The 19767-nt window shown below is 42.8% G+C and overlaps 1 protein-coding gene across 7 annotated transcripts in view; it reads right to left on the reverse strand.

The window, feature by feature from the left end:
- The window catches only part of gphnb (gephyrin b), a 129366-nt gene that overhangs the window by 39779 nt on the left and 69820 nt on the right, over positions 1 to 19767 (reverse strand). For all 7 annotated transcript variants that reach the window (XM_061705176.1, XM_061705174.1, XM_061705173.1 and 4 more), the window contains exons 4-8: positions 15193 to 15271; positions 7461 to 7518; positions 7270 to 7362; positions 3506 to 3600; positions 2827 to 2893 (exon numbers count right to left, since the gene is read on the reverse strand). In XM_061705176.1, the coding sequence (XP_061561160.1) occupies positions 2827 to 2893; positions 3506 to 3600; positions 7270 to 7362; positions 7461 to 7518; positions 15193 to 15271 (392 nt within the window). The remainder of the gene's footprint in view (positions 1 to 2826; positions 2894 to 3505; positions 3601 to 7269; positions 7363 to 7460; positions 7519 to 15192; positions 15272 to 19767) is intronic.

The following is a 19767-nucleotide window of genomic DNA, read 5'->3' on the forward strand; positions in this document are numbered from 1 at the left end:
AATTCCATTACTAACCATTTCAGTCAATATTTAGTGCATTGCCAGATCATGGTTAAAGGAGGATAGTTAGTTTGTTCTTCATTTTGAAATGCATGTTCAAATTTATCTCATGTACAAATATGTAAAATGACACATTTCTATTGTATATGTTGATATTAAGCATTGAAACTATGTAGAGGAAGTTTCATACCGGCAGTGGTGGCTAAAGTACGGAAACTGCACTTAAGTAGAAGTACTGATTCAAGTCTTTCAGTAAAAGTAAAAAAAAAAAAAAAAAAAAAAAATGCAGACTCTAAAATGTACTTAAGTATAAAGGTACAAAGTAAAAAAATATTTTTACTATCAATTATCTGAAAATTCAATTTAATAACTTGACACAAAGAAAAAAAAATGCACATGCTGGGTGTAAATACTTCAGTAAAATGTAGATACCTAAAAATAAAATCTATCTAAAATCTTTTCTTTTGCTTTCTGGTCGCTCACTCTTTAGTATGTCAGTGTGCCTTTAGCTCCTCCGCTATGCTAAACGACACAAGACAAGAGCTAATGTGTGAAATTATTTATCGTCTTGTATATTTTAAGCACTGAAAAGATACATTATTAATCAAGCCAAAGCTTTCCTGTATCTACACAACTTGCAAAATGGTCTTCCACCACATCATTTTACAGCATAGTCTTATTAGCAGTCATGATGAATGTAACCTTGATTTAAATGTGCTGCTGTCTGAACATTTGTGGAAAAAGAATGAAGGTGTCCTGTCTGGAGTGAAGCAAAAGGAGTACAGACAGTGTCAAAAGCAGGAGATGTTCCTCCTCTCACATTTTGTGTTTTTACGGCATGCTGAGGTGTCTCGTGAGTACCTCTGTTTTGTCCTGGAGGTGAGCAACTGTCAAGAACACTAAAGAGCAGAATCCCTAGATATTGCGCCAGTGAACTAAATTCTGGGCTGAAGCAACGATTTTTGTCCTATTTCCTATTCAGTTATGGTGCACATAACCAATTGTATCTTTCCAGGCATCATGAAATATGTAGCGATGATGATGCCGTTGAAAAATACCTTATACTGTTTTGTTATTCTGAGATGGCCGGTAAGGGGAAAGCGTGACAACCTTCAATATCTTAAGTGAACCCCTGATAGAGTATATCGCAATTCATTATTTGCGCCGGTGCCATATAGCAGATTTTTAAGTGATTGTTTTTATGGATTATTTACAGTGTCCAGGCAAGTCCGAATGTCCGAGTTACTTGACTTCAGGGTACGACCACGCTGTGTCACAACATGCCGGACAGCACTGAGATCGACTGGAAGAAATGCAGCGTAATTAAGAGCAAGATGAAGCGGCAGAGAGGGGCCCCAACTAATCTCTGTCATTGTTCCCAAAGAGCAAAGCGAACATATGCCTATTAATGTTGTTGTATGTCCTTATGTGTTAAAGTAGCAGTTGTGTTACGGTGTATAATTACCAGAGGTGGGCTCAAGTAGCAAGTAAGTCTCAAGTCTTAACCTTCAAGTTTCAAGCAAGTGCCACGTGACATTACTGTGGCAAAAATCAAGCAAGTTGAGTCCCCACTAGGGGCTTGCACGACTGAAGTCGATACTAATATGATGGTAGGTTAATCGACAACTCTAAATTGCCCGTAAGTGTGCACGTGAGTGCAAATGGTTGTTTGTTTGTATGTGCCCTGCGATTGGCTGGCAACCAGTTCAGGGTGTACCCCGCCCCCTACCCGATGATAGCTGGGTAGGGCTCCAGAACGCCCGCGACCCTAGTGAGGAGAAGCGGCCTCAGAAAATGGATGAATGGTTACTAATGTGATGTAAGTCGAGTCGACGTCGATTAGTGGCCGATTGAGGTTTTTTTTCAGTACAGTATTATAATAAAGAAAATCACAAGAGGAAGGAAAGCTCTGCAATAATCTATACACACCAAGAATGGACAACTCAAACACAGAATTTCAGTACAATGAGATTGATGCCCAAAAATAAAAGATACATAGTTAGCCGTCACTGATGTGCTTGGCTTCGTCTGGCTAGACCTCTGTTTTCAATTTGCAAGCTGATCAGCGTAATGAAACCTTGCACTGTACTGCTTGCGTTGTTAACTTTTAAGATGATGAAGGAGACGCTAATATGGCAGCACATGAGAGGGGGAAGGGTTGTGAGTCATTGATTAACAGCAATAGTAAAAATTGATTGGGAGGTGTGCGTGTGTGTGTGTGCGTGCGTGCGTGAGCACGCGTGTGCAATGAGACGCAAACAGATGGTGTGGTCAGCACAGTGGAGAGGGAGATGGATGGAGGAAAAAATAAAGACGAGTGGGCGGAAAACAGGCTCTCACACATACATGCATCAGAGACATCACAAGCAAAATACGAGCCCACACGTGCTGTGATCTATGCCTTTGTCGATAACAGTCAATGAATCAGTCCGGTGCACACGCAAGGACACACACTCACACGCGCTCTTCAAATCCATATGAAGTTACTGACTCGAGCGGGTTACGCGCATACCGACAATCGGGCTGAATTTGAGCATTAAGACCCCCCTTCCAGCAGAGGGGTCAATTAACCGACGCGTGTAAAGGATTATTTTGGCGATTATCCTATGGTACGGTGTGTAAGAGTGATTTTACTTCTAAGATCTGCAAAGAAAACGGTTGGGGCCGACAATCGTAAATGCAATAAATATTTCTGTGAATGGTCAACACTGAGTTTGTCTGAGCTTCAGACTTTGCAATTGCGAGCCGAATTGGACCGCTAGCCAATTAGGAAGCTCGCTGAAGCATGCACTGCTGGAGGATACAAATAGAGGCAACCAATCCTACCTGGGAGCCTTTCTTGCTTCCTGGTAAATTAATGATGAGGGTCTTCCCTCGGATTCCGCACACAGGTCTGCAAACACACAAACATACAGGCCAAATATGAGCAAAAAGGAATGTAAGAAGCACAGACCTCCAACTGGCATACAAAATTTCAGTTGCAGACACGCACATTCAGTGGACTCTGGTGATTTCGCAGGGGATAGGGACCAGGCCGGACTGTGAATAGCAACCAATAAGCATTTTTGGAGTTGGTTCCCCTCCAAAAGAGAAAAACAAAAAAGAAAACCAAAACCAAAAATTGTAAAAAAAATAATTTAAAAAAATATAAAAATCAGCAGACAGGTGAATCCACAGGTGCCAAACTGTGAGTATGCTGTACTGCCCTAATAGGTAAAATAGCTCATTTTAAACATTTTACAGAACTTGTAATTACTGAAATACTGCTAAATACTGTACAACATGGGGAATAAAATTGCTTTTATTATTATTATGATTAAATACTACTACTACTACTACGACATCAGGCGTGGCTTCTTACCAAAGTGTAAGGCGTGCTTGCTAGGAAGAACACCTATAATCTAGGTTGGAAGGTGCCCACAAACAGACCCGTGCTGATGCAAACATAATTGCCTTGGCAAAAGTACAGTGGTCATAAAGAAAGTCAGCCCAATGTCTGTCTGACCTGGAGAGCATGCCTAGTGGTGTGACGTTGAGAGATCCCATCAACATCGCCAGCGACATGCCTGGAGCCTCACGCTCAATCACCTCCTTTGTGGCCTGGAGAAATGACATGATTATAGCTGGATCATCATTTAGCACACTGTGAGTCTATGTTCATCCCAAGTCTGCGAAGAACTAAGCACAAAACCAAGCCGCTGTGAGTTTAATTTACCAGCCGTCACAAATATGCACAATGGAATGTCAGAAGTGGTCCAATTCCGAGCTGAAGCAACATTTATTGGAAAACCAATTTGCCTCAAAAGTAAGACAGAATTAGGATATTGAACAGCCATCATGGTTGTCAGCAAATCCGGTGAGAGTTCAGTTCTGGTACTACCACATACGTTTTGGCCATGAGGTTGATGATAACCGTACACCCATCTATTTTCTGCAGCACTTCAGCCCCTCATTTGGGCCGCGGGTGAGCTGGAGCCTCTCCCAGCTGAATTTGGGCACGAGAAGCGTGCACATTGGACTGCTTGCAAACATTTGAAATGCCAGAAACCAATATAATTTTCATCAATGTAATTTTGGAGCTTTTGAACGATCTAAGGGCTTGGAACCAGTCACAAGAAGGGGTCATGCCATATCACCTATGACAAAACTCCTTTCAACTGTAAACTTCTTTTTCTTCCTTGGTGCTGGCCTCTCCCAGATCCGTTTCTCGGGTGTGCTGTCCCAAGTTTTTTAAACGCAATGTTACTCAGGATGGGCATACACTGTATATCGAATTCCCATGCAAAGTTTTTTTTTCTTTTTCTTTTCTATTATATATTTGTTTGCCTCTTCCACTTTCAATTCCATCATTTCAAACTTCATTTTGGGCTTGCGGTGCGTCCAGTATCAGACATACTGAATGCGCAAATCCTCTTTTAAATACAACGGTTTGCACCACTTTTATATCTGTTGCCAATTGCGCTCAGTCACCAACAGAGCGCAATTTGTTAGAGTGAACACAATTTAGCGCCTGCTATTTGGGATTTATAGAGATGTCTAAAATTGTAGCTCAAACTTGTGACTTTCAAAAGTGGATTTCACAATTCCACATCATCCACTGTCAACTGTCTCGAGACGAAAAATATTTGCATGACCTCCCCATTTTCATCTCTCATTCACAATCAAGATTGATTAAATCTTTAAACTCAATCTGGGCATGTGCACGTACCTTGACCGGCCTATAATTAAACAACTTAATGAGACCTCAGGTCTGTTACTGAAGGATCTTCTGCACATCTTCCTCACAGCTCTGAGGTTCACTGCTTGAATCTTGGTTGTGGCATTTGTATTTTGCCCCCGTACTTGTGTGGGTTTTTGTCCGGGAACTTCTTCCCACGTTCCAAAAATATATTTCTTGGGTTAGCTGTAGACACTAAATTGTCCATAGGTGTGAATGTTGAGTCTAAATGGTTGTCTGTCAATAAGTATGTGCCCTGCGACACCTCTCGCCCAAAGTCAACTTGGATAGGCTCTCGCTCAGAGTGACTCTAAGGAGGAGAAGCAGTATTGAAAATAGATGGGTGGATGGATTTAAAAACGATAACCGGTTCGGATATGTTTATTTCCAGCACCTGTAAGATAAATGTCAAAGAAACAAGGAGGTCCTGTAAGTTTTTTTTGTTATCGATCGAGGCCTAATACAGTCACGTGGTGCGTCGTAAACCCTTGGATGAAGAGCCTCGATGAAGAGATGTGTTCGTCGACAGCGTACAGGGTTAAATCAGATAGACGGCATTATCAGTTCCTCTACTCCCCTCTCCCTTCTTGCCATCCTTCCAGGAAGATTGCTGCTGTCTAACGGGATTGATGAGGGCCAGTGATACTGCTGAAGCTCAGCTACTGCCAAATTATGTGTGCGGACGTAAGTGTGTGTGTGTTTGTGTGCGAGTGAGTGAAATCAAGGATATTGTAAGAGTTAGCAGAGCATTGTGCAAGGTGCTGCAGTTTTGGTTAGCAACAGAGTCCACAGGTGAACAATGGCATCTATAAACTGATGATAAGAGGTTTTTTTTTGTTGGGAAAAAGTCTATTACTCTCGTCATCTTGTCATGTGTATCTCGCCAGCGAGTGTGTGTTGCAGTCGGCTGCTTACTTCTATTGGCGGAAGCAGAGCCCAGAATGTTTGGGGGGGGGGGAATGCGCGCGCCCGTGAAGACGATAAAAGCATTAACTAATGGAGGCAGCAGTTGATACAGTACATTGTCTGTATGGGGTAAATTGACACATTACCATCATGTATATATTGTGTGTATTTTAAAAAAGAAATGCTATGTAACTCCATAAGAGTGCCAAACCAAACATGTATAAATTATCATCTTTAACCTGAATGAGAGCACAGACCTCCACCAAGGTTGAACAATTCTATTTTGGATCAGGGCAAAACTAAACTGTCTGAAGTTTGATATTAAGAGTCATGTATTATTCATAGAGAAATAAAAGAAGACATTTTTGAAAAAAATATGCTGGTCCCATTTTTTTAATGCTGATGACGAACAAACAAACGCAATCTCCTAAGCAGAAGACAAATACAAAAAATGCTCGACACACATATTGACACCTGCCAGCCATTATCTCTTAATTGCTTACAAGATCCCACATTAAGGAAAAAAAAAGAAAAGAGAATCAGTAAGGATTTGACTTCAGCCTCTTTATTTCCCACAAGACCGTGGGGCTAATTACACTGTATGTTAATCATTGTTCACACAGACACACACGCACACACACACACATTTGTGTCAGCAAAATGCTAAAAAGACAAAAGCATCGAGACATTTGTCTGTCTTTGCTTGTTTGAAACAAAAGCGGAATGTTTTTTTTAGTGGAGTTGTCTACAAACACCCATTTAAAGTTGCACAAAATTTGCATGTATGATGACATCACGTGAGACTTCAGTGCACCTCACAAGAGTTCAGCTGCGCCAGCATCAAACGATTAACTTTGTGTTTTGCTTAAACTTTGGCTTTTGGTGGCTTTTTTTCCTCGATAGCCAAGGACTGGGGTTTACATCAAGTGAGGGGACTCACATTTGAACTTTTTATCAAAAGAATGTTTTGTTTTGTTCTTTTATCAGGAACAGTGGTTAACTTAATTTTACACGTGTGACAATTTAGAATGTTAAAAAGTGAGATGCATGACGTGACTGAACCTTACGTAATGGTTTCAGCATTTTTGTTAAGTATGAGAGAAGAAAAGACATGCACAGATAAACACAAAGAAGTCTTTTTGGGTTGTGTCAGTTTAACTCTGTTTATCCTCATTTGGGTCGCGGGTGAGCCGGAACCTATCCCAGCTGACTTTGAGCGAGAGGACGGGTACACCCTGGGCTGGTTACCAGCCAATCACGTGACACATAGAGATAAACAACCATTTATTCATACCATTTAGAGTCTTGAATTAACCAATTGTTTTTGGAATGTGGGAAGAAGTTGGAGTACTCAGAGAAATTTTAACACAGAACCTCAGAACTGTGAGGCAGTTGTCCTAACCACTAGTCCACCATGCTGCCACAGAATAATTTTCCATCCATCTGTTTTCCGTACTGCTTGTCGTCATTAGGGTTAGGGCCGCCTGCGTCCTATATCAACCGATTTTGGGCAAGAGGCTTGATTTTAAGCCCAACAAATCAATGGTGTACCAGCATCTCAGGAAGAGATTGTGTGTGACTTCAGAGGTTCCACTGTATTTTAAACGACATAATCTCCCTTCTAATGACAAAAAAAGTGAACCCACCTCCGGTGTGACGTCTCTTGGAGCAAAGCCGGTACCTCCGGTGGTTAAAATGAGGTTAAGCTCCTTTTCGTCGCACCAGTCCATCAGAGTCTCCTGTTAATACGCCAGCGTGCACACATACAGTAGTTAAGATTTGAGTGTGTGTGTGTTGGGGGGAATTGGTGCAAATGATGGGATAAATAATTGTGTACCTTGATTTCATCTATTTCATCTGGCAATATTTTGTAGGCCACAATCATACCACCCAACCTGAAAGAAAGAAATAAAAAGTCAGTGCAACATCCTCCTGTCGCGATGCTAACTGCATTTCACTGACTGTGTACATATACGCCACACAGTGATGATGATGATGTCGACTCTAATGGAATTGCTAATCTCTATCTTTTGATGATAGCATTTATCCATCCATCCATTTTCTGAGCCGCTTCTCCTCACTAGGGTCGCGGGCGTGTTGGAGCCTATCCCAGCTAGCTTTGGGCGAGAGGTGGGGTACACCCTGAACTGGTCGCCAGCCAATCGCAGATGATAGCATTTAGTATATCCTATTGTATAAATACAAGATTTCTGTAAATAGTGTCCTGGACTGCAGATGGATGGGAAAGCGTTTATTTGTATGCATTTTCCAATCAATACTAAACAACGTTACGGGTATATTGCAATTTATGTCAAGCAAAACTGAAATTTAAACTGGACTATGAAGAAATGAAGAGAACCGGCCAGTACTGGGCGGAATCTCTCCCCGGAAAGTTAAACACAGACACACCCGACATTGTGGAGCGATCACATGTCAGCGTTTAACGGAGATCATTTACTTACTTCAGTAGGTGCTGCTGTTCTGGTTAGCCACAGAGTTCGAATGGGCTCAACGGGCTCAATACAGAACCAAGGCAAACTGGGCGGGACAAATACGTCTTCCCGGAATATAAACAGCGCCAGGACATATTACATTCTGTCTTAGTTTACTGGCAGGATTTTAAAAAAGGAACCTTCATGTGTACTTGAGGACATTATTGGAAGCAACACAAAAGTGTGTTGAAAAAATTAAATATGCAGGTATGGTATAGAAAACTAAAAGACTAAGACACAGGAGATGAGAGACAGAATGCCCTTGAACACGCCCTCCTGGAAGGACTTTCCACTGGACAGCCCATTGAAGAGGAAACTGCTGCTGCTGTCGAGCCCTGGCGACCTCCAGTGGTCAAATCGAGTATGACACCTCCGCCCCAAAACAACCCGAGGCTCCAGGTGAAGCCTCAGCACAGACACCTCTTATGCAAACTCCCTCCACTCTTTTTTTTTAGGGGGGGGGGGGCTATTTAGGGAAGAGATCTGCATCATGTTTCCCCTCTGTGACAGCCACTTAAACGCCATGATACCAACCAACTCTGGGAACATTCATTTTTAAGCCTTTTAGACGGTTTCACCCACTCACAGGCTGACTTGTCACAAGAGTCGCAAGAGTAAAATCTGCACACTGAAAGAAACATTTAAGGTGTACAGTATAATTTCGCTAAACGTGACACTTTCCTGATTGTACATACTGTAGCTACATGGCTAACCCCCCCCCCCCCTCCCCCCCACACACACACCTCTGCTGACATTTCAGTGATGACACGAGTGATTTACTTCTTCTGCTATGCTGGCGATGGTTTTTGCCATCTCTGTACTTACATTTGTGTGCAGCTGAGCGTGTGCACATGCATTTACACTAGTTATATCACGTGTGTTTGCGTGTGCACGTGTGTGTGTGTGTATGTGTTACATTTTAGGAGAGGAAAAGAACTGTCAAGACAAATCACCTCTCTCCATCTCCTGTTTTTTTTTTTTATGGCGCTCTGTTTCAGCCCAAATGAAAATATGCTCAACACAAACAACGAGGGTTCCTTCCCACTGTTTCCTAGGCAACCCGTCCTGTCTGAAGCCTCTACTTGCTGCGCTGTTCATCATGAGCGTGTGTGCACATGTGTATGAGAGTTTGTGTGCATCGCTGAATGTTTACGATTCCGAGTTGTTGTTTGACTTGCGATCAAGGCGAGGAGGTTGCCGACTGGACTGCACGTTTAGCTTGTACAACAATGTGATCATTGGAAGAGTTGCGGCATAATTAAGATTAAGAAAAGGCAAAGGAGGTTCCCAACTAACCTCCAGTAACAGTCATTGTCATTGCAACTGTGCGCCAGAGGCATGTTCGACCGGTGTTTGATATTTTCGTATGTGAGCGCAAGCCGGCGGAGCTGAGAGTGGGCTGGTTGCGCCGCTGCGGGGTTTGTTTACAGCCAACTTCAGTCGGCGCCAATCAAAGTGGCTCCTCTCATTCCCTTTAAATGTGGCTCAACTGACAGTCTTGATGGAGACATGACACCGCATTCTCTGTGTGGAAGAGGACGATGCGTAATCGCAGCGATCCATGCATATGGAGCAGTGTCACCATTCTTGGCCGGTGTGACAAGAGACAATGTGAGCGAGTACCCTCATTAAATCCAGATTACATTAAATCCAGTTTAAGAAGTCACACACAGGCACATGCAGTCGAGTAATGTACCATGCTAAGTTATCCATTTTCTATACCATTTATCCTGTTCACAGATGCCTGCAGCTGGAGCCTGGCCCATCCAACTTCGGGCAAAAGACAGCGACATCCTGGACAGATCACCGGCCAATCACAGGGCATAATCTAATATACCTACAGTCATTTGCAGTTGCATCTACTAATTACAGTGGATTACTTACTCATGACAATTCAACAAATATGTCATACACACACCTGAGGTTGCACAATTCAGAATTTGCCAAGCTTTTTATCTTTGAGTTTGAGTTTGACTGACCCACTGTTGTGTGTCAGCTGTATAAAATCTCTCTTTACTGAAATTCATCCATAAGAATAAGACATCAACTAAAGCTCATGTGGCAGTCTTTTAGCTGGTGGTCTGTGCAAAAAATAAATACATTTCAAAAACACAAAAACAAATTCTGACGGGGAGAGTAAGGAAAAGGTGGAAAAGTTTGAGATTTCAATGAGAGGTGTGTGTTGGGGGGGGGGTCTAGTACGATAGTAGCCTGGGCCTGAAAGCCTGGACGTCCAAATGTTACTATGAATAAAAGACGAGAAGCATGAGAGGATAAAGGCAGAATGAGACACCGAGAGTAAAAGGAGTGAGAGCATCAAGAAATACACTATCAGGGGTACACTAACTGAGAGGAAAGTGTGTGCGTGCGTGCGTGTGTGTGTGTGTATGTATTTATGTGTGTGGGTGCGCATACTGCAAATCTCTGTGGTAGAGGGACACTTTTAAGATGAAACCCATCTGCCTGGGTGATTTTATTAATAATAAACAAGCTTTCAGCACAGGGCACTCACTCACGTTCGCTTTCTTTCCCCTTCACTTGCAAGACACATTGTGGGGGCACACACACACACACACACGAACCCACAGGAGGCTCCTCGTAGTGGCATGGAGCCCATTACAGCCCATCCATATGTTGGGGAGCTCTCAAGGGGTCAGCGCTCGACTGATGGAGAGATGGTGGAGGGGCCTGACAACAAGCCCTCCTCTTTAAATCTCTGACGAGCTTTGAGTGCTCAGCGAGGGGTTCCAGTCCCATGATTCCACTCTACAAGGAGCTAGGAAATATATAATATATTTTATTTGTTGACCAATAAACCAAACATTGTCGACTTAAAAAACGAAAATCAAAAATTGTTTGAATCAAGTTCCAGATGTATCTTCAGTGTATTTTAAGATGCTAATTCTGGGTGTAAAATACTCTTAGCATTAGCAATTAAGTAGGTTATCAAAGAAGACCTGTTATGGATTTTTTATTTTTTTTTTAAATTTCATTTATTTATTTATTTACACAATTTGAATTAGTTGCCAGGGTTTATGTCTGTGATCTCCTCTCCAAGCAGTATTACGCTTTACACATCCTATGTCTTGTCTTGCTGAAATCAGCCTATTTTTAGGGGCCTGCCCTATTCCGTGCAAGCAAACACATGCAAAACCCACCTCATATGCTGCTGGGCCAGTGGTGAGTCCAGCTTTTGCTACCATGACGACCGGAGGAAGAGCCTGAAGCCCTCTTTATACTCCCGACAACGCCCGCATTGCATCACGTGACCGCTTGACGCGCACACGGCAAAAATAGTTGCTGCGCGTAGAATGCCGCGGAGATCATCTCTCGTGATTGGTCCGTCTTAGTCACATGCTGTGATGATGTAATCAGCGTTCCTCCCGGTTCCACATAGCACCTACGCCGCCGCCTTCTCGATTGATTTTGCAGCATAATTAAATGTATCATCTAGTCATCTAGGTCTATTTGTTCTAGCAGACTCTGTTCCATGGTTGCCATTGTTGTTGTTTTGTTCCTTGTTACGGAAAGGAAAGGAAAAACGGCTACCGGAAATGGCCACAAAATGCAGAGGAAACTCCACCCTGTGGCGTCCTAGCCAATACCAGCCGTAGCAGCGACACCTCCGACTTGGAGGAGAACTGCAGCACACTTTGAAAACAGCGTGCGTGGGATGCGCTCGAGTATAAAGGGAAACTGCGTGCGGGATAGCCGCAGTGACATCGGCGCGGTCACTGTCCGCGCGAGCATAAAGAAGCCTTGCTTCTCGAGTGGCTTCTACTTGTGGGAGCAGAGCCCATAGTGTGTGTGAGTATGTGGCACGTGGACAAATCACAAATAACCCCCACCACCACCGCATCGACAACTTCCGCTGTTAGCTAATGCTGAGCTATGCATCCAACAAAACTCATTGCAGCTATGCGTACATTTTGCTTTGACGTGATAGCAGCGGCGTCGCACCTGTAGGGGTTGCGGGTGTTTCTGCATGATAGTGTTTCAGACAGAGCAATCAAGCGGTCGGACAAGTCGTTTGATAGTGGCTGTGGATCTTCGCCTAGTATACCTGATCACAGAGATGGGGGGGGACTCGAGTCAAATGACTTGACTCGAGTCGACTCAAGTTGCCAGTTTTATGACTTGCGACTTGCTTGCCAAATACTTAAGAAAGACTTGACTTGACTTTAGACTTGGTAGCCAAGACTTTCACTTGAACTACATGACTTGACAAGTCATCTTGTTTAGAGTTGGAAATGTGCATTTTAATTAAGACAGTTTGCCTTTTTTTTGAAAAAGAAAGAAAGAAAGGTTTTGGGGCATCATTCGTGCCAACCTGGCAACACAGTCTACATTGTTGCGCACAAGGGGCTCCAAAGATAATAAAATTTGGATTCCAGGATTATGTTCTCGACGAAGTCTGCAAAAAGAGGATGGCAGCCTGCATGGTGTGCAAATCGCGCATTGAAGACAACAACGTGGTACTTCATCCATCACTACAAAACTCACAAAGACAGGTAAGCTAATTGAACAGTTTAGTACAGTTTTAGTACAGCTAAGTAACGTAAGTAGGGGTGGGATGGGTTTATGTTAAATGTCCGAACCTTTCGTTTCGGTTCATAGGCATGCAAAACGTTTCTCTTTTTTTTTTCTCTCTCGGCCTCTCATTTACTGGTGAGGTGAAGCGGTGTGCACTCTAGAGCAGAAAGTAGCATCTAAAATATAATGCAAACCACTGAATGGCGATGAAGTGAAGCGGCGTTGCTCGCGGTCAGTTGTGGAGACGTTTGCGGGCATGATAAAAGAGTCACACCGTAGTACACAGCATAGTTTGTTCAGAAAAAGTATTGAAGTGCAACTTACAACAATTCAGTGGAATAAATTCAATCTATCATAATCTCAGTTGTTGTTCATTTAACTTTTATAAGGTGTGAATAGCTCTGAGACTATGACTTGAGACTTGCTTGTGACTTGTACATACATTATGTGACTTACTCCCAACTCTGCCTGATCATGTCATGGAAGGAAAATCTCGGTGTTAAATAGTGGCAGTAGACGTGCAGAGCATTTTTAGAAACAGATGGATAACAAAACATACAGATGGTTGTTTTATTTCAAACTTAATGGGTGTGAAAGCAAGCTAGATTTCAACTATACAAGCCTTTAAAACGTCACAAATCACAGTTGGCGACTCACAATCGGACACTGAGCCCTGCGCATCTATCGACAAGCTGCAACGGAAAACTGTGACCCTGTATCAGGTTTTGAGGCTCCACATACGGTACATTGTGCTGCATTACTTTTATTGAACCACAAAAACATGGTGCGATTGTCAAACTGACAATACCCGGCGCTCTTTGTTCATCACTTGTGTGCATTTTGGAGACAGAGACGGCACACATTTTGCTGATGGACTTTCTCCTGATGGAAATACTGTACATACAACAGGAGGGGGGGCTTTTAATGCCCACCCAAACTCGTTTGGATGGTCTCCCTTTGAGTTGGATGCAAGCTGTCTAGTTAAAACTGCTATACACCCCCTTGTCGATGCCCAAATAGCAGAAAGTGTGACATTCACTGACATTTATCAAACATTAGAATCCTTGACCTGAAACATCTCAGCCAGCTGAAATGTGAGTTTGTGTGTGTGTCTGCTAATACAGCAAATCCCTGATTTTCACTAACAGATGGCAGCAACGTAACTCTCCTCTCAACCCCTTTGTCGGGTTTTTCTTCAATCTGTCCTATTGCATTTTCTAGACACTCAAAATATCCAATGTCTACAGCTGTACAAGGCTTAGCGTTTTTCTACATAAACTGGTTATATGGACAAAGCGTTTGCTTACACTAATACCAAACAAACAATGATGTGTTTTCATGCTTTTTATTGGATACACCATGTAAATATTCATTGCATGTTGGAAAAAGTATGTGAACCCCTAGGCTAATGACTTCTCCAAGAGATAATTGGAGTACCGAGTCCGATCAATGTGATGGTTGGAGGTGTTGGTTAAAGCTGGCCTGCCCTACAAAAAACACATAGCTGTTTTGAGTTTTGTAATGCTCAATAAATATTGTCCAATGTGAACCATCCTTTGCACAAATAGAGCTCTCAGCATACCTACATTGAAAAATCATTAACTTGCAGAAAGTTGTAAAGGGTCACAAAATTATCTCTGAAAGCACCGATGTTCATCAGTCCATGGTGAGACAGATTGTAGATTTTGTATGTCACCCATCACTTGTGTTGTTTTTTTCTCTCCATAAACTCTTGTTGTTTCAGATTCTAAATTTATAATCAGTGAGTCATGAGTTCCTGATCATGAGCTGGGGATCGGTCTAGCATGACAAACGCAACATGGCACACTCTGCGTCTCACACACAAACATCACATGAGACATGAGCAGCCAAAGTGGACAAGCAGCCAAAGACATGACAAGAAAGGAGCACTTCAGGGTCCCTCAAGCAGGAGGGCAATGACACTGTGTTGATGCTGACACCCTCGCTCCAGTAAATCAATGGACGTAATGAGAATGACCCGGGCAACAAGAGGGGGAATGTATTGGAAAAAGCAATATGTGGTGTCTGAATTTTATTCAAAAAGGTCATTTATGAAAGTGTCATTTACTGTTACATCTATGTTTTAAACAATGAAACAACAGGCTCAAGTATTTCTTTTTTCAATTAGGACAAACCACTAAAACTTTGACGTTGATTTTATTTACGCTCCTTTTCATGCTCCACATCCTTGTTCATAAAAACAATCGCAAATTTCACCTCCTCTTTGTAAAATTAACGACTCCTGCAGTCACACTGAAAGAGAGGAGCGCTGCGGCTCTTTTGTTGTTGCTGTGCATGCTGGGAATTTCCCTCCACAGGGTGACACTGAGCCCCGACACGTTGCGTTAAAGAGATATTTTTAGTTCCTTTGTTACAGTGCTTCATCAAAAGGCTTCCTCCATCACATGTGTAAAAACAGAGAGATATTCATGTGTTCATTTAAGCTGATAAATTCAAAGGAGTGTGAATCATACCCTTTTTTCTTGCCATCTGTATTGAGTCAACAATTAGGCTAATACTCACAGGGATGGATCATGGACGAGATCTTTGAGGTTGACGCCGCTGCGGTCCTCTGCCAGGTTTCGGTAACAGCTGTCACTCACTGCATAGACAGAGGAAGAGGGAAACTAAAAAAACTACACGATACACTACAGAAAAAGCAACATGCCCATTGGATTACTGTGGAATGCCGTAGCAGCCAGACAATTAAGAGGTTGACAAAATCCATCCAACCATCCATTTTCTGAGCCGCTTCTCCTCACTAGGGTCGCGGGCGTGCTGGAGCCTATCCCAGCTATCATCGGGCAGGAGGCGGGGTACACCCTGAACTGGTTGCCAGCCAATCGCAGCGGTTGACAAAACTGTTTGTAAATTTAAACATGACATAACGGGAAACCTCAGCGAATCTTGTGAGACTTCAGCTGAGTGTGCATATAAAGACTCAACTACAGATTATGCGTGTGTTTTTGTGCTATACTACTACCAAAGCACACCAGTGATGGCAAAAGTAGAGGATCAGATAACATCCATCCATCTTATTTACCGCTTATCTTCCTGAGGGTCATGGGTGAGCTGGATCCTATCCAAGCTGACTTTGAGCGAGCAAGTCACAAACAAGTCCTAAAATTGGCGACCCGAGCCTGACTCTAGTCAAATCATGTGACTCGAGTACGCCACGTCGGGTAGTTACTGTTCTTCATTTGATTGTTTCATACTTTGGGCCTTGAAGTTTTTTTTTTAGACACATATTTACTGTAATTATGACTTCATTAGCTTTGGTTAAGTGGTAGACAGTGATACGTTATGACTACAAATTTGGGTTGTGTCACCGCAATAGGAACAGAAGTAATTTAATATACCAACGACCTTGTAAATCAAGGTACCAGTGTAGAACACGGTGGTGCAATTTTATTACCTGAGTATTAGAGTATTCTTCTGGGTGAAAATTTTATTTTTTTTACCCTATTGCTTTGTGAATTTATGCTGAGACTCAGTATTAAGAATACAGTAAAATAGGACCAAGAGGGTCACACTGTTGTGTTGGCCCTTTATATAAGATTATGACATTTTTGGGATTTTCAGTCTGTCTCCACTGTATCAAATGTAATATAATCCCGCCACCCTGCCTCCCTTTTTAATTTATGATGATACTAACATTGTGCGGTTCCAACACTGCGGAGCAGGTGTGAGCCACGAGTCATCACACGCGACAGCGAGGGAGACGACAATGGCGAGAAAAGAAGACCAAAAGAGACGTGATGACGGGGTGTGGGGGTGAGTGGCGCGACAAGGTGTGCCTGAAGTGTGTACATATGCCAAAAATAGAGGCAAAATGATGCACATTGTGTCGAGAGTGGGCTGAGGATGGTGTAGCAGCAAAAAAACAAACTGTAGGCGAGGCTGCAAATGCCACGCTGGTGCTCCAATCGAGCGCCATGATCCATGAAAAGGCGGGGAGCGCTGAGGCTAGAGGGTGCCGACAGGTGAAGCAAGAATGCTGTAAAAGACGGAAACTGCGCAGAGGGAGGGAAGGCGGCGAGTGCGAAAAGGGAGGGCGGGAAGCTATAAAAGAGAAAAGTTATGAAAAATCAAATGAAGGGAGACATTTTTAGGGAGTTGGGGTGGAGGGGGAGCGTGGGGAGCAGCCATGTGGAGGTAAACAAGAGTGTGCAGGACGTTGCTCCGGGCGCTGGCAAATAAACAGGAGAGTGCTGACATTTGCACACTGGGCCAGCTTGGAAAGGAGGACACGTAAAGAGAAGGAGAGATAGAGGAAGAACAAAAGAGGTGAGAAAGGAGAGGAAAAAGGGGGCATCGTGTGTGTACAGGGGGAACTTCCTACATGACTGCAGTAGTCTTCACACACACATACACACACGTGCGCGCGCACACACACACATACCCTTCCTCAGTCTCTCTCTCCCAGCTACCCCTTGATCTAAAAATAGCCATTCCTTTTTCCTACAAGAGGCAGCAACCATTCTGAACCAATCAACGTGTTCTGTCAAAGGCATGCGTGCCCACAACCCCTCCACGTGTGCAACAAGGGGAACCCCTGGCTGAGGCGATGAAATTGAGCCCCCCTCCCTCCCCTCCCCTCCAAACCATCATCTCTTCTTCACTGCTGCCAGCCATTTGTAGAAGTCGTGTAAAGCCGATCCCTTCTTGGGAAAACAATGGCACAAGAAAAGGGGGAAAGCTATGCGGGAGCACGGCAGGGGTGTCTCCAGTTGAAAGAGGCTTCAAAGAAATATGAATGTGATTGTTTGCAAAAAGAGGTGAAGAACATGGAGGGAGCGTGAAAGCAGAAGACACCGAGCTTGATGAGGCAGTTTGTCACCCCCTCACTTTTTTCAACCCACCTGTCCCTCGGGTACATTTTGGTCCACAAGTATTTCGACAGTGACAGTGAGTTTTTATCATTTTGCTTTTACACAGCAGCCAACCAGGTTTTAAAACATTGTTAAAGTAGTTTCACAATTGTTGCGTCATTCGTTCTTTCCATTTTCAATTGCCAATCGAAAATCAAAAAAACGAAATTGCTGACTGCAAAACACAGGACTGAGCTTGATTTTTAATATTTAATTGGTCGGGTTTATGTGACCCTGAAGTTTGGTAACGTGCATTATTGGGATAGATTATCTTGTTAGCTGACACAACCAGTCAGGACAATCCATCAAAAGATCAATCAGCCATATTCTATCGAGGCCAAATGTGTTTGTATCAAGCTCAAGAGTCGAATTGTTCATCAAAGGTATGATTACCTCTGTGTACATCAACACATTATGAGAACAACCAGATGCTTGTTTTTGCTAACATCCAAATTGGAGGTATTTATTAGCCAATTGATATGTGATTTCTATCTGCACTACCTATGAGTGTGAATGTATGTGATTGCAGTAGCCTGGATGTCCCCAGGCAATAGCAGTGGGAGGAGAGAAGGAGGCCTGATCGTCAGAAGCGTGATACAGGCCAGAACTGCTCACACAAGATGTGGATTTGCACCGAACAACACAGATACGAGCGCACACTTGCTGTTAAAGGGTTAATCCCAGAGCCGCACCAGCGCATGGGAGATCAGGGCGCAGGGGAAGAGATCAAGAAATGGCGATGTCTACAAAAAAAAAAGAACAAATTAATAAATAAATTTACAAGCAGGGGAAAAAAAAAACTTTGTCATAAATCATGAACACTAGAGTCTGTTAATAAGTTAACCTTGTCAAGTTATGACATGCCAAGTTCTGCTATCGTACACTCCACAAATGTAGTGGACATGCTGCACTGGAGGTGTTATTTTCGCCTCCATTTCAACACATCATCCATCCGTATATTATTTCACAAGATTCATTGGTTGGGGGAAAAAAATGAAAATGGGAGAAAGCCTGTCATTTTTGGCCAACACCAGTGACCTCGAAACATGCTCATTTGACTCCATCAGTCATTGCAACAACAGTGCACCAAGTCCCTTAGAAGCACCTCCAAATACTTTGCAGAAGTGTAACCATTTTAATAACGGCAAATAGGGGATGAACTGTATTTTATACAGTAAAAGAAGTCCTCTGTTTACTATGGTTGTCTTTCCAGGTCCTCTCCAAAAACGCCTTCTGAATGCTGTTTGTCTGTGTATCTGTTGGATTAAAATTAGACCTACTGTAAGTAAATAATGCAATTCCACTGGACACAGTGGTGTCATAAAAGGCATATAAAAACGACGTGGTTCACCATTGTTGTTTTGGTTGTACTATGCTCACAGATATTACATGAAACATTTAACATCGATGCATATCCTCTGTTTTTAGGTGTACATGGAAACAAAAGGAGTGTCATCTTCAAAACCGTCCGCTTTGAGCCACATCAAATGTTTGCATTTTTTTGGGTCCAAAATGCTGTTGTCATGTTTAGGTCAAAAGTGTCACACGGAACTGGCACAGGCCTGGTTCTAATCGTCCCTTATCCTGCTCGAAATTATACAGCCCATGTGCTGTCAATCTAGCAGCATTCCTAAACTACGTCCTCCCAACTCCATCATTTCCAGGACATAAAGCAGTCAGCTCTCATTATCTTCCCGAGAACCTACACCAATGGCGTTTTCCCAGGCAAGAAGGCAAGCAACTACACGCACGCACACACATACTGGATGTAGAATGTAAGCACTCAGAAATAAGACAGATCCCATCAACATATTCAGCACACTTTAGTGCGTGTCCATTATCATTGCATTAATGCGAACTGCTGCTCCTGAAAAGACTTGTGGTGAGGCATGACGTTTTGTGAAATGGACACAACTGTTTGGTCCAATTGTTGACAAGTGGATTGTCAAATATCGTATTTCCGTACATATATAGTGCTCAATGTTAAGTGAAGAGTTTAAAATCAAATAAAAATGTCAATGATGGCGAAATGTCAATAAAAGTGAAATAAACAAATAGAAACATACTTGACAGGATGCTAATTCCCAAGACATCTATATTGTTTTTTCACGTCAATTTCCAATTTTTTAAGATTGTGAATGTTTATGTTTTCATTAGCTGTAAGCTATGATCCAATTTCTATAGCGCTTATCCTGCTGAGGGTTGTTTGGACCCAGCTCGCTGACTT

Source organism: Phycodurus eques, chromosome 18, assembly GCF_024500275.1.
Source record: "Phycodurus eques isolate BA_2022a chromosome 18, UOR_Pequ_1.1, whole genome shotgun sequence".
Taxonomy (NCBI): Eukaryota; Metazoa; Chordata; class Actinopteri; order Syngnathiformes; family Syngnathidae; genus Phycodurus; species Phycodurus eques.